At 34.7% G+C, this 15,388-nt stretch overlaps 1 protein-coding gene across 1 annotated transcript; it reads right to left on the reverse strand.

Moving 5' to 3' along the window:
* Window position 1: 1 nt before the first annotated feature.
* Window positions 2–14,319, reverse strand: LOC112054852 (general transcriptional corepressor trfA). The gene is made up of 5 exons (XM_052881563.1): window positions 14,074–14,319; window positions 4,143–4,301; window positions 2,124–3,444; window positions 1,350–1,938; window positions 2–1,259 (listed from the first exon to the last, which is right to left on the reverse strand). The coding sequence occupies exons 1-5, from the start codon at window positions 14,134–14,136 to the stop codon at window positions 383–385; spliced, it is 3,009 nt and encodes a 1,002-aa protein (XP_052737523.1). The 5' UTR covers window positions 14,137–14,319; the 3' UTR covers window positions 2–382.
* Between the last annotated feature and the right edge of the window lie 1,069 nt (window positions 14,320–15,388).

Raw genomic sequence — 15,388 nt, forward strand, 5'->3', positions numbered from 1 at the left:
GTGTAGTATATTTAATTTATTAATATGTTACTTAATAGCAGTGTTAATCAGCATTACATAATTTTGATTGTGATTTGTGAGATCAATATAATAATAAATATTAATTATATTATATAACAACGTTTTACATTAGAAACTTACGATACTACCATATCATTGAGATTTATAATATTGGACAGAAAGTCGCCATAATCTTGACATGTAATACTTTAAGCTATAATAGTTGGCAAGATCTGTGTACGTGTACACCGTATGTCTTCCTTTTCCTTTTATTCAAATCTTGATCGATTGCATTCCAATATTCGCCGGGAAACTGGACTGAAATATGTTCATGTAATAAACTAATATATCGCTCTTTTAACTTATTATAGCATGCACATTATTATTTACGTAAAGCTATTTTGTTTAGACTTTTCTCTTTTGTATTAGATTCTTGAAGGTTTTTACTGTCAATTTCAATCATTTTTCTTTTATACGTACCAGGCCCTTTCTTTATTTTACAAATAGATGAAACGGTTCCATTTTTGTCATCATAATTAATTACATACTTGCTGCGCTTCGATTTCGTTGACTTGTCCTGCTTTGTTTCAGGTATCTTGTCTATCTTGTGTGATGTTACGGCATTTTTACTTAATTTTGTGGAGAGCTTATGGTCGATTGATGTAGAGTGACTATTGGGAACTTTTACGGTGCCGTTTTGGTGTAGATCTTTCTTCTTTAGTACATTTACATCTTCTAAATTTATTTTAGTTGAGTTTTGGGCACTATTTCTTTTTAATGACTCGCTTCTCTGTAGTTTAGGTGTACAATTTTTATCTGCTAATCCTTTTTTGACTTCTTTAGGTGTTTGCTCAGAGCTCATTTCACGTATTATTATATCTGGCGTTGTTAGTTTTTCAGTCCTTTTAGGTGTGTGTTTTTTATGTAAACGATGATGGTTTTCATGTTTTATTTCCTGTTTTTTATCCTTACTGTCGTCATGAACGTGGTTAATGCTCTTATTTTTATCCGCTGGAGCACTTTTAGTCCTAGTTTCGTGCTTGTTCGCTTTTAGATCTTTATTTATGGAACTTCGCAATCGTGCCGTCTTGAGACTTGAATCTTCTATAGTTGGTTCACGTTTGTCTTTCCGTTCTCTAACGTTTACATTTACATAAAGGGGCGACTCGGAATTACGCGATCTTGTATCTCTTTTAAAGTTAGACGTTTCATTTTCTTTGTTGCTGTTAATACTTTTTAAAGCCTTGTCACTGGTTTTTCTGAAAAATAAACATCGTTTTAGTATTAGACGTATATTATTACATATAAATTAAAATTATAATGCCATAATTATATTCTATAATACTTACGCTGGTGAAACAGAACTGCTTCGTGAACTGTCTTTTGTATCTCTTTGTCTACATTGCTTTGCTTTAGTTTTGTTTGACTCGTTTGTACGATGATGCAATTGTTTTAGTGGATCTTTTTGTCTTCTCAAACTACTATTTCTAAATTCCGAGTCGTCTGCGTGATCAATGACTTGTTCACTGATTGGTTTTAGAACTTTTTGTTCACTTAATATGTTAGTATCTTTGTAGTATTTCGATCGTGGACTTGGAGTAGGAACTTTATTAAAATTAAATTTTGTGGGTATATTTTGATACTCCGGTGCGTCATCAGACTCCGCTTCACTGTTACATACACTGTTAGATACTTGTTGCACCAACTTGACTGAGTGAAATATTTCTTCTTGGAGATTATCTGTACTCGGAATAAGTTTCGAAGTATCATTGTTGTCAATTCCAAAGTAAGCTAAATCCCTTCCTCTAAGTTCTCTTATTTTAGTTTTACTTACTTCAGAATTTGTAGGTAAAATTCCTGCTTTTTTGTTTACTGTTTTTGAACCGAATATTTCGATTGGACCATTATTTACTTGATCATTAAGCCGTTCTTGGGGACCTGTAAGAAATTATCATACATATATTTTTTTATTCGTATATCAACATAAATATTTTGGTTCATTAATTAATTATTTATCAATATCGTATTAAAAATAGCTCTTCGCCATTAATAACGAGCCAATATAATATTATTATTTTTATGTTATGTTAGTCTTATCTTTAATTAAAATTAGGTCAAAATACCTTTGCTTCTTGTCCTGTATGTATTGGTGGTCAGAGAGGTTGAATCTATGTCGCTCAAACCACTGGAAATAGTTTCGTTACTAAATCGCCTCTCTGATTGCAATTGACTGTTGATAAGAGAAACTGCACTTGCTTTTGTCAAGCATCTATTGAAGTCCAAATTATTAGTATCTATGTTAGAATTCCCAATTACCATGTTCTCGCCTAGAAGATATGGCTTGGGTTTCGGGATTTTGTTTTTGAGAATACTTTTTGTAGCTGCTGTATTCTCCTCGGACTCAACGCACTCGTTTAAAACTCCTTTATCATTGCTTACCTCTGAAAATTCAGATTTTTCACCGAAAAGTGTAATAGGTCTATCTACTTTATCATTTAAGGGTACGAAGGCACTGCGTCTTCTTCTAAAATCATTGGATGGTGGAGGCTTTTCATCAGTAGCTATTATATTAACTGTTCCAGTATCTACAGCAAAATGCAGTTCTGTTTTACAAAATTCGACTCGTTTTGTTTTGCGGTCACTATCGTCAGTTATCACAACCTTTTCAGTTTGTGCGCTCTTTTGACTTTCAAATGGCAACGTAATAGATACTTTTCCAGAAGATTGTAAAGTAATTTTGTTTTCACTTGGTACAAATTCTTTAGCATGATAACTTCGTGGTGGAGTTATGCTGGTATCTCTATAAGATTTAGATCTATTTCTTGAGAGCCACTGTTTAAATGACTCATCTTGATAATTATTTTCATTATTCAGGACTGACTTAATATTGTTAGAGTTATTGAATGGATCGTCAACAATTTCTGTAGATTTACATATACCACTATCTGTAGATGAGTCTATGGTATGATGTGGTAAAACATTATGATCGAGCGGCGACGTATCTTCGAAACTGTAACTTTTCCGTCTATTGTTCCATTCATCACTGTTGTTTAATATAGATGTGTATTTGAGTGTACTCAATGCTACTGGCGCGTCCAATAACGGAGAAACTCTGGTGTTAATAATGTGGGTTCTACTTTTATCTTCACTGTGTTTACTTTGTAGGGATCTTTTAAACGTACTATTACTCCTGGAGTCGAGATCAATAATACTTGCATTATCCGCTGACGATGATTCTTCGCTAGGCATCCGAATTGAATTTTTTCCTGAAGAGCCTCTCCATTTGGATGGTTCTGATATATCATAATCGTCTGGTTCGGTCACCTTGTAATTCTCTCTCTCTACTTCACTATCGGGCAATGATCCTAAAGGAGTTGAGGATATTTCCAGAGGCTTCGACGGTGTCAGACTAGGTTCCAGGAAATTATATCCGGATGATAAGACCTGAAAAATATTTTCCGTTTGTTATAATATAAATTATTCGGATCTTTGTTAAATCGTCTAGACCGGATTCAGTGGTATTTTAAAACCATCCAGGCAACTCACTCAAATATAGACAAAAATGATCTTACAAACTGATCCAGCCGTTCTAACAAAGTTAGGTAATAAACATACTTACAGAAGAATTATATAGGTACATGCCTATAGAGATAAAAGGTAAAAGACTATATTTTTTACACATGAACGAAAAGTTACATATTTCAATAGATTAAAATTCAGCTGCAAGATACTATTTTATTCATTAACTTTTGAGTCGATTAAATCAAATCAAATAATCTTGTCTCCTTTTGGAAAGAGAGGTTTTAAGAAAATTGCTTTGCGGTTCGTTAATTTGAAAACATAGCTGTATCCTATATAAGTCTTTAGTACGCAAGCCGTAATAGTCTAGTGGATATGACCTCTGTCATTGATTCGGAGGGCGTATATTTGAATCCGGTTCTGGGAATGCACCCTCCAACTCTTCACGTGACGTGAGGAAACTTGCATACCTGAGAATTTTCTTAATTCTTTTAAGTGTGTAAAGTCTGCCAATCAGCATTGGGTCAGCGTGGTGGACTGTAGTCTAACCCCTCTCATTCTGAGAGGAGACTCGTGCTCAATAGTGAGCCGAATATGGGTTGTTAATGATGATGAAAGCTTACTTGTCTGGAGGAGTGCATCATGTAGGAGGCGGCGGGCGCGCCCGGGCCGGCGGACGAGTGGTAGGCAGCGCGCACGACGCGCACGCGCGCGCCTGGCGCACTGGCGTGCAGCACCTCCATAGCGCGGGCCACGTTGCGCGTAACACCGCCTTCTGTCACCTGCAGCGATACACATTTTTAGGGTTCCGTAGTCAAGGAACCTTTATAGTTTGTACTAGAAAGCACGAGTACATTAAAAATGTTGAAAAATCAATTTTAAGGTACCTTTGTTACATGTATAGTGGGGATGATTTTTTTTTGCTGTTTTTGTGCATTTAAGGGTTTAAAGTGCTTATTTAATCTACCATATTTTTATCAATAAAAAGTTACCCCTTGACAGCGACATCACCTGATGTTAAGTAACGATGCGGTCTAAGATAAAGCGGTCTAATACTTGCAAGAGGTACAAGTTTATTCTACCCACACTTGATGGTTCATACGCAATATCGTACTGTAACGCTAAATCGCTTGGCGGTATGTCTGTGGTAGGGTGATAAATAGACACGGCCGATGCCGTGCAAACCAGAGCAGATCTAATTCAAAAATTATAAAATTCTAAACTGATCCGAGCTGGCGTAAGTAATCTAGATGGTTATATATTAAGTTTTTCGAATAACACAACATGGAAGCTATGGAGGTCCACGACCCGACCGAGAGAGACCGACGGGGGCCTCCAAATCGAGGGGGCCACCGAACAGAAGTAGGCTTATAAACCTCCGGGGGCCTTAAACTGAGGGGGCCGCCGAACCAAGGTAGACCCTAACCTAGGGGTTATCCAAACTTTTGAGGCCCGGAGCGGTGTTACACTATATTGAAGAAAATAAAGTGATCAAAAGAATTATATAAAGCGGAGGAAAAACTTAAGGGGTAAAAAAATCGAAATTTTTTCGTGTTTTTTTTTGACTCGATACGAACATTTCTCGCTAAGCTATCAGATTTTCACAGGCAAGACCAGACGCAATTTCCCGACCTGCTCAACCAAGCTGAATTGTTCTGTCAGCCTCGTTGTCGAAGTAATCCTACCGACTTGTATCATTTGACCGAGATATAGTATAATATCGACAATTAAGGGTATCGTGATAACGTGCTCATTGATTTGAGATTTCGGTTTTATCTATATTCATTACTAGCTGATGCCCGCGTGAAAATCGATGTACAAAAATAGAACTCTAAACATGAACGGCCGGAGGCCGCGCGTTTTATCTGTAAAAATTTTCAAAATATCATCAATGTACAAAAAATGTACAGAGTTTGACCTGTTACAGTTTTATTGTAAGTTCTAGATGGCGGTATTATGCCACGGTAACGTTTGGTGTTACAAATGGTATGAGTAAAATCTCAAATTGCTATAGAATGATTTTGACCAGTTTTATTATATATTCATCACTTATCATTCATTATTAAACGCACTTGCCTGGAGGAATGACTATGGTCGGTTAACATTTCCTCAAAAAATGCAGCGATTCTGCCAATTATTATGTGGTCTGCAAAATTTAAGTGTTAATGTATTCGGCGTTTATGTTGACACTCTGACATTTCCTGAACAAAACCTTGATCACATCTTCGAGATCACAAGTAAAGGATCGTACAAACATTTCAACACTTGTTGAATGAAACAATGAATTAACGGCCCTGGTTTTGATAGAGTTAAAAACTTTTTTGTAGTCCAAAAACGCTAAGCAGAGAGAAACATTGTATTCCTGGGTTTCCTGTACAATCTGTCTTAATATCCTTTTTGAAACTCAGCTTGGTCTGGAGGTTGAAAATACCCGAATCTTCGAGAGACGCAATTGGTAATCACCCTCGAAAACAGTTTATAGATGTAGTTCAGAAGTGAGATGGTTCTGTAAGTTTTCAATAAGCATTTGTCATTTTTCAATAATAGAAACCCTTATCGTTTGGCCATGTCCGCCTGTCTATCAATTAATTAGATAAAGTTGTCAGAAAGGTATGTATGTAAGGTATATGGTACAGTGTATGTTAGAAAGCTGAATTTTGGAATGGGTATGTATATTAATTGCGTCCATAAAGTGGTAAAAAGAAAATAAAAAAAAAATATTTTGGGGCTCCTTCCCTACATGCAAAGTGAGGAGGAGTTTTTCATCGTCTACCACATATTGTGGGGTATCGTTAACGGTAATTTTTGCATTAAATAACAGTCTAAAGTGCTAATTTAACCTAAGGAACCCTACACTGCACTTACGCGCGCTTGGCTGCTTTTTTTTCAAAGTACAGTAACACTTCTGCTCTACTCTTTTGATATCGCACCAGTCGTAACGACGATTGAGCACGTGCGGAAAGCGTTTGACTTTGAAGTAATGAAAAAAAAATTCAATACAAATTTTCTTGCGTGAAAGCGCAAATCCAACTATGCAATAACCACGCTTTGGTTGTCGATGTGTGGATTTTCTGAAAATCTGTTAAAAAATATTTAGCAATTGAAGCTAAATTAAAAAGCTATACAGTTTATAAGGTTAAATAGGATTTTTTTGAGTCCATACACCAAATTAAAATAGTAAAAAAATCAAATCGCTGAAAATTTAGTTTTTTTTATCCCTTAACTTTTTCTACTAGTCTATACAATAAAACATCTTTTTATTACTTAAAAGGCTATTAAATAAGTAAAATGAAAAAAATGTTTACAAGTTCTTAATTCTGCTCTACCGCCCGGTACTTCAGTTCGCCTCTGTACTTCAATGATATAATATTGTACAACTAACTATTCAAACTTACGTAATGTACAGTTTCAAACTTGAATAAAACACTGTCCCACTGGATATTGTAGCAAAGTATAACTTTTCAGCTTTAGCCCACTTTGTCTGTTTCGAATCATGTTTTTCGAAATATAAAGCATACGAGAATCTAGCAGACGCCCGCGATTTCGTCCGCTAGACCTTAATTCGACTATTTTACCAAATCCATTCTTAGCGGATACCTACCTACGGTATAAACTACCTCCCTGCCATATTTCATCTTTGTACGTCTAGATATAGATACAGAGACACAGATACAGAGATATTGTGTGGTGTGATAAATGATAACAATGGGTCCTTGATACAAACTGTTATCCCTTTCAAAATCTTTTTTGAGTGCCAATGCCAAGGAAGTACGATTGTAATAAATATCCTTTCACAAATTCATGAAAATCTGTGTAGTAATTTAAAAACTTACGATGATTACTAAAATATAATGATTTATTTATTATACCGATATTACCTATTACTGTATTATATGACTGACTACCTAATCTTATTGAGAAAATCCGATTGCTCTTAGAGAAATTTACGTAAGCATGTACCACTTTCAGCACCATTTTACCATCATGGTACTGCAAGATAATTTCGAGTTGATGGGTTTCCATCCACATATACCTAGAACTCCAACAAAGTGTTTTGCTTCTTCATTTCTTATACGCATGGCTAGTGTATGGAACTCTCTCCTGCGTTAGTTAAGCACGTATTAGTCTAAAATTAAATAGGTTTTAGGTAATCTCACTCACTGCTAAATTATTAGTTTGGAGATATCTGTAGAACGTAATGAATGTATCTTCCTATCTATATGTCATATTATCAGCTTTTTGGTAAAATATAATTAAATCAAAATTAGGTTTGTTAATCTTTAATTGTCCAATATCTTGAGAACTGATAAATTGACATTACAAACCACACATTCAGATTGCGACCTTCATTAGGAACAGGCAACTATTTTATTGTTATAAGTGACGTGGACTTAGAACGCGGGGGCGAAATGAAATGGTGACTGATTACGTTCTCCTCGACAGCCTTTGTCTTTTAAACTATCTCGCTACCAACTAATAATATTTAGGCTGTTTCGTAAGTAAAAAAAATCTTACATCACCAGGTATTAGTCCAGGATCCAAAGAGCATTTTACAATTGATAACAGTACTATCAAGTTAATTTTCCGTAAGTAGCGAAAATTTTATATTTACAAAAATTCTTGATTCTGGTAGCTAACAGGGTTTCTAGGGAATAATAATTTCTGGGGGTAGTAACGATATAACTATTAGTTAAACAACAGTAAAAAAACAGCTGGCTAGTAAACATTTTTAACTACTCCCCTTCTTCCAATTTTTATTAATACCGAGGTCATCAGAAATTGTTATTAACAAGTAATTGTTTACTGTTGTTTAATTAATAGATATATTGTCATTGTCCTGCAAATTGTGTAGTACGTTATCTCGCCCAGAAACTACTGTTAGCTACCAGAATCAAGAATTTTCGTAAATATAATTGTTGAACGTCTCATCCAGATGAAACTACTCAGGGAAAATAAACTTGATAGTAATCAATTTTAAAAATGCTCCTTGGATCCAGGACTAATACTTACAGTCTATGTATTCAATATACGTATATGTAGAGACATATACGGTTATGTATATGTCTATATAATTATGTAAAGAAGGAAAAACGAGTGTGCTTAGACCACCGTGACCGAAGGAAAACTTCTTCATGTCACCTGATTACAGTTTTCGTAACGCATTTACCAGCTTATTCCCCAAATTAATCGTGAAGAAGTTTTACTTCAAAAATTGCGTTTTAATATTTTTTCTGTATTTCGTGAGATAAGAATTTGTTATTGCACATTGATAAAAAAAAACATACATACAGCCGAAAGTAGAACCTCCTCCTTTTTGGAAGTCGGTTAAAAAGTAGAGATCATAACGAATCAAGTTGGGTAAGAAACTTTGAAAAATTATCAAGATGAGCTTAATATCTCTATAGAGGTAGTTTATCATTTTCAGGTGTCTATATTCACATAGGAGAGAATAATTTTAAAACTAAAATCATGATATTCCAATTAGGGTTAGCGGGCTTAGAGTACCTAATATGTATTAACTTGTCTAACGATCATTATTAGACGTTAGTGATGATGACCTCAACTAATACTTCCATACTTTTACATTAATATTTAAAAAAAATTATAAGTTTTAATATTTTGTTATTTTTTAGTTTGTTACCTACGATTTACTCAAAACTCGACCGATTTTAAAAATGAGAAAGCTACAACCTCACCGAGTAACGGGTTATATTTTCTTCTTCGTTATTTAGGTCTTTCCCCGGGAACTATGCCGGTGTAACCGCAGCGCCTCTGCTGCTATTTTATAATGTAACCTTCTACTTTGAAAAAATCGTAATCACTTTTACTTGCGTGGCTCCGTTACCCCAGATACACCAGATATATAGATTCGTAAAGGAAGCATGAAACTTCGCTTTTTGAATAAGGAAGCGTTTACATGTATGTAGGTACATATACAGATTTAGTGGTTATGTTAATTGCTCGCGGCTAGCAGTTGTTACTGGTTTTACTAATGGATCAAGGTAATGCAGGCACGGTAGGTAGTTAGGTATCAGAGAAATATCTGACGTCACCCATATGCAAACTGAAACCCAAACTAAGGTCGCAACTCGCCCACTTACACTGCGAGCAAACACTGTTGCCTTAAGTACCTCAAATCATAACGGTCAATGTACAGTGTAATTATAGGTAAGTATGCATATTTACATAATAAGTGTTCATTAGAAGAATCAAGAGTGTGAATTTGTTTTGTACAGCCCGCGCGATGTTGAGGTCAGTGAGGGGCCTGGTCGTTGACACTTGTTATATAAATGTATCATCGATTTAGAATAATGACGTTTAAACGAGCATTTCGGGGAACGCCGGTATAGGCACGTATTACACACTGATTCATGAAAACGTCACACATTTAAATGTATAATTATTTATAAAATACCCAGGCATTAAAGTGACAAGAAATAAACGATTATCATCCTAAATGAGTCAGATCGTTTTTACTGATGAATGAAATATCATCTTTGTTTTTAAATTATGTTCCTATATCTGTATAGCAATAGGAGGAATGGCGAAAACACGTCAAACAATATATTAGATCACGCTCTAAAAACTAGACTCCTACGCTGCCTACCTACCATCTCGAAAATTATGTAGATTTAGGTAGAGGTGAGCTTACACTGTCTTACAAGTTTTCATTCATGAATAGGTAGGTATTCAAGAATAAAATAAAAACATAATTGCATATCAACTGGTGATCCACGTATACATTGTGCACTATTATACTTACTGACCACATTATAAGGTTTACAAAAAGACAAATTTGGTGAAACAAGATTATGTCTACGAATAAGACTAACTAGAGAATGGATTTTTTTAAACTGTATTTTTAGGATTACGTAACTCAAAATGTAAAACAGAATCCGACAATATCTATCTACAAACATAATGCTCAAAGTATGTTGGATAAAGTAAAATATCAAATAGATTCCATGCAGCATTCTCTTAAAGCTATAAAAAATCGAAATTTGAATCCGTAGCTAATCCAATATAATTTTTATATTGGATTAGCTACGGATCTCTATATCCCGAGAACGCTATGTAACTGTAATCTTTTTAGTTTTTATAGTACCTACTCGTACATTAAGAGTAGCAAATTGCACAAATTATCCTTTACGGCAATTAGAATTACACATTACGACTCCATATTTAGACTACTATTTGCGTAGTTGCTGTGGAATTTGCCTTTAGGGCTACATTGGTGTCGTAGTGGTATACGTTTAGAATTACGTAAGACAACTCTAATTGATTGCATTTAAAATTTAATCATCTATAAATGATGTTGCCAAGTTACTTAAAATTCATGTGACATCAAAAAGTCGGTTTTAATATATTAGTAGGTAGATATTATAAAATTCGGAACGGCACAGTTTAGCCTCGGAGTGGCCTTTGCACAGGATTTCCGGGACATTGCACGCCAGCACCGCCAAGAAATCTTCCAAACAAAGCTTTGTTTGCGTAATATTTACTTTAATTTACTTAACTATTTACATAAATATGTACTCGAAGGCGTTAATAACAAACATGTGCGTTCGTTTAAAATTAATATTAATGTTCATATAGACATTTTTTAACCTTTAATGTTTAAATACATATTTTAATAAATAAAACCTACTTTGCGATCTTTAGTCTGTATATTGATTAAATTACTTACTTGTGGCATGTAAATAAATATTGATTTACTTAATTCTATTCATTTGCCGTGTAAATTAAATAAATATTGTGATATTAATTAACATTAGTAAAATCGGTAAATTATTTTAATTTTCAGTTCAAGCTTTTTCGAGTTATTGAAATTAAAAGACTTCAACGCGTATGCGGCACTTCACATTTATTCTTACGAATTACGAGTTCCGCCTTTGCGTCAACGTTTGAAATAATAAAAATACATTGTTTATATAAGATATTAAATTATATTTAACCTTTATTTTGTGATGTGTGTTATATACCGAGTAATACTCACACTTATGCATTGGTAATGCATTGTGAAAAAGGAAGTACTTATCATCTTTGTTTACATTAACGCAATGAATTATAACAATAGCGGCTTGTTACTTATACGTATCAATATCCTATGTAACTACTGAGGAAGTGAATACATATGAGTGCAAATGAAAAGGTTTTGCATCGTCGCGGAGATAGTCTGTAGTTTCCTCACGTTTGACACTTTCTCCACTTTACGTACAATTACTGCGTTGGCGTTACTCAATTAATCGCCATTTTTACAAAATAAGTTAGTATAAGTGCTTAGACAAAGAGCTAGGAGATTTGATAATAAATACTTAACTACAAACATTTCTAAATAAATAAAAAACAAAAAAGGACGCAGCAATGATGAAATCCTTTTACGTAGTTCCACGAATAGGTACGCAGCATCCTTATTCAGGACAGGTTGGCTCTACAATATTCAATTGCAAAGTTTATATTTTTTTAAAGTACCGAGAATAGAAGTACACGATTAACTAATCAACAGCTGTATTTATAATGGTAGTGCATACCTGTATGCGAGTGTTTTTCGTTAAACTAAAATTTATAATCACATGTATTTGTTTACTGCATTTGATTAATGCGTCGTATGAACACCGTCATGATTAAAAACTACGGAGGAGTTCTAAACTATTCAGGCGTATTCCGACAAATTCATTAAGCGAAGCTGTTTATTTATTTCAGTATTACATTTACATATTGTGGTTAACCATACTTTGATACCTGTAGACGAGTCAAGTTACAAAGTGGTCAGTATGAATAGGAGACTTCAACTTGAATGTATAGAATGTAAATAATAGAAAATGGTATCATCAATTAAGAAAACGACTAAGGGTGAATCGAATTTACATTAATCAACTTTTTTACCTACATACTCGTACCCCTTGATCTTGATATAATATTTAAAACTCAAAGATAGATCACTATGTCAGTCACTCACGACTGACATAGTGATCTATCATAGGACAACCAAACCACTGGACAAATCAGGCTGAAATTTGGTATGCAGGTAGATGTTATGACGTAGGCATTCGCTTCCTTGGCACTCAAAAAGGATTCTAAAAGGTATGACTGTTTGTATCAAGGATATTAAAAGATATATAAATGCGAAAGATCGTTCATCACGAAATCTGGAGACTGCTGGACGTACAAAGATGAAATGTGGCAGGAAGGTAGTTTACAGTATGTAGGTATCCGCTAACAAAGCATTTGGTAAAATAGTATAATGTAATAGTAGTAATGCTTGTAATGCTTGATATTTCGAAAAATATGATTCGAAACAGACAAAATGGGCTAAAGCTGAAAAATTATACTTTGCTACAATATCCAGTGGGACAGTGTTTTATTCTAGTTTGAAATTGTACATTACGTAAGTTTGAATAGTTATACAATATTATTTCACTGAAGTATGATTAAGTTACTGCAGTCATTTAATCTCGGTTTGGCAACTGTTTTATAACTAAATATATAAAACTCAAAGGTGACTGACTGACATAGTGATCTATCAACGCACAGCCCAAACCACTGAACAGATCAGGCTGAAATTTGGCATGCAGGTAGATGTTATGACGTAGGCATCCGCTAAGAAAGGATTATGATCAATTCTATCCCCAAGATATAAAATAGGGGATGAAAGTTTGACTAAAACTTTGTCAATACCGAAGCGATTTGGCTGAAATATAAAATGGATATAGATTTTACTCTGGACACACATTACATAAGCTACTTTTCATCCCATAAAAATCCGTGGTTCCCGCGAGATTTGTAAGAAACTGAATTCCAGTCTTGATATAAAGACTGATCCTATAGCACAAGAGTTTCGTTTTTACTAATCCTTTTTGGGGTACGGATCCCTATAAATACTAATGTGGTTTTGATATGTTCGGTTAAAGAAAGAAGAAAACTGTTTGTTACACATTGAGAGTCCTATTTATATTTATTACATCTGCGTCTGATAGGTACACATACCTATCACATTGTACCCATTATGCAGACGTATGTAGGTTCCTATACGGTATACCTTACCTTTAACCGGCACAGAACTTTATAAAAAAGATCACAAAGATTATAAAGTAGTCCAGACAAGATAAAATAAATAAATTGGTATTGACCTTTAAAGCACCAGTGTCGGTGATTCATTTTTGCCTATCACAAGAGTATTGCTTGCTCAGGCGCTCGGGTCGCGTAAGTTTTACACCATATAAGGAAACGACAGGTTTATACTTTTGGCAATGACCGCCTGTAAACTTAAACTACATACCTACATACAGAACCTATCTGTGAAACAAGATTGTTTAACTTTGAACCTGTCTTTAAATAGGAAAACTACAAAACCTTACAGACATAAGTAAATATTTGAGTATTTTTCAGGAACTGTGACTTTGCGAATCTTTTATATAATGTTTACGTACGTCAAAAAATAATTAATAACCCATATAAGAAGTTGATATTTTAATAATATTATGATAAGGAACAAATCCATCCTCTTATTGTAGAGCTAGAGGCAAACAGCCAAGCACTGCACTGGGTTCTCACCTTCCCGTACTCCGCAGAACCGGCCCACTGGCGGCGCCATTGACCAGCCACTTCCATGTCCATTAGTTCGTTTCTCGATCGTTGCAGCTACACTCGGAGTTAGATGACGCACACCTAATTTTAAACGCGCACACGTCCGCTGTCTGCGCCTTCGCGTAGCCTACTGAGTTGTACTTGTGACTCGCGAGTCGCAGCTTACGACGCAAAACTTAGCTCTCAAATTAAATAACTTTATTTCTTCTGTTTGCAAAAACATTGTAGGCACCGATTCGATGTCAACGCCCACTAAAGATTTCAAGCCGCTACCCAGACGACGCTTCCTACGCTTAGGTAATGTGTTGCAACATTCCAAATGGTATGCATTTATGTTTTGTTTGTATAAGCTGTCATGAAATCCACTTTACTAAGTCAAGGGAATTGTAATATAGGCCTGAAAATTTAAATGGTAAAGTTTCATTTTGAAGCACGAAGTTATCTTTAAGTACCTATCACCACTAGAGAGCAATGACCTTTCATGGTATCTACGTTAGATACTTAATTAAACGTATTGCATTTCGTTCATCTACGTATTTGCATTTTCTGCTTTATTACTAGTTGATGGGTTTACGCTAGTGATAACTTTAGCAACAAAATAAAATTCAATAACCGGCCAAGTGCGTGAAGGGCCATGCTTACTGACAACTTTACGTTTTTAATTAGGTACCAACGGAATTACTATGAATTTGCGAGTTCCAACGTTTTTCAAGTTGGTCAAATATTACTCTGTAAATAGCGATTGCTACTTATCTGTTATAGTTTTCCTTGTAATTTCATTAATACCCTTCTCTCCTGACTTTTTTTACGTATCCATAAATAACCGTTTAGCCGGTAAAAGGTGGGGACACTTGATTCTAACAAAAAATCGCTCTAAAAATCTTAATACTTTACTAACTGATCTCAAAATAAAAAAATATTGGCAAAAGACTTGTCATATCTTCAAAGACCTATCCAACAATACCCCACACTAAGAAATAAACAAGTAAAAAAAAATTCGTCCCCAATTCACATGTACCTTAAAAATATTTTTCCAAATTTTATTGTACAACTTTGTTCACATCTTTAATGTACATGCTCATACTAATTTATGGATGGACGAATAGACAGAAGGACAGAGTAAAACTATAAGGGTTCCTTGTGGACATGTTGGCTCACTGCTGAGCTCGAGTCTCTTCTCAGAATGAGAGGGGTCAGCCAATAGTCCACCACGCCCAAATGCAGATTGGCTAATTTAAAACTAAAAACAATACATAATTTAATATAAATAAGTTATGAAATG

Source organism: Bicyclus anynana, chromosome 5, assembly GCF_947172395.1.
Source record: "Bicyclus anynana chromosome 5, ilBicAnyn1.1, whole genome shotgun sequence".
NCBI classification, from domain to species: Eukaryota; Metazoa; Arthropoda; class Insecta; order Lepidoptera; family Nymphalidae; genus Bicyclus; species Bicyclus anynana.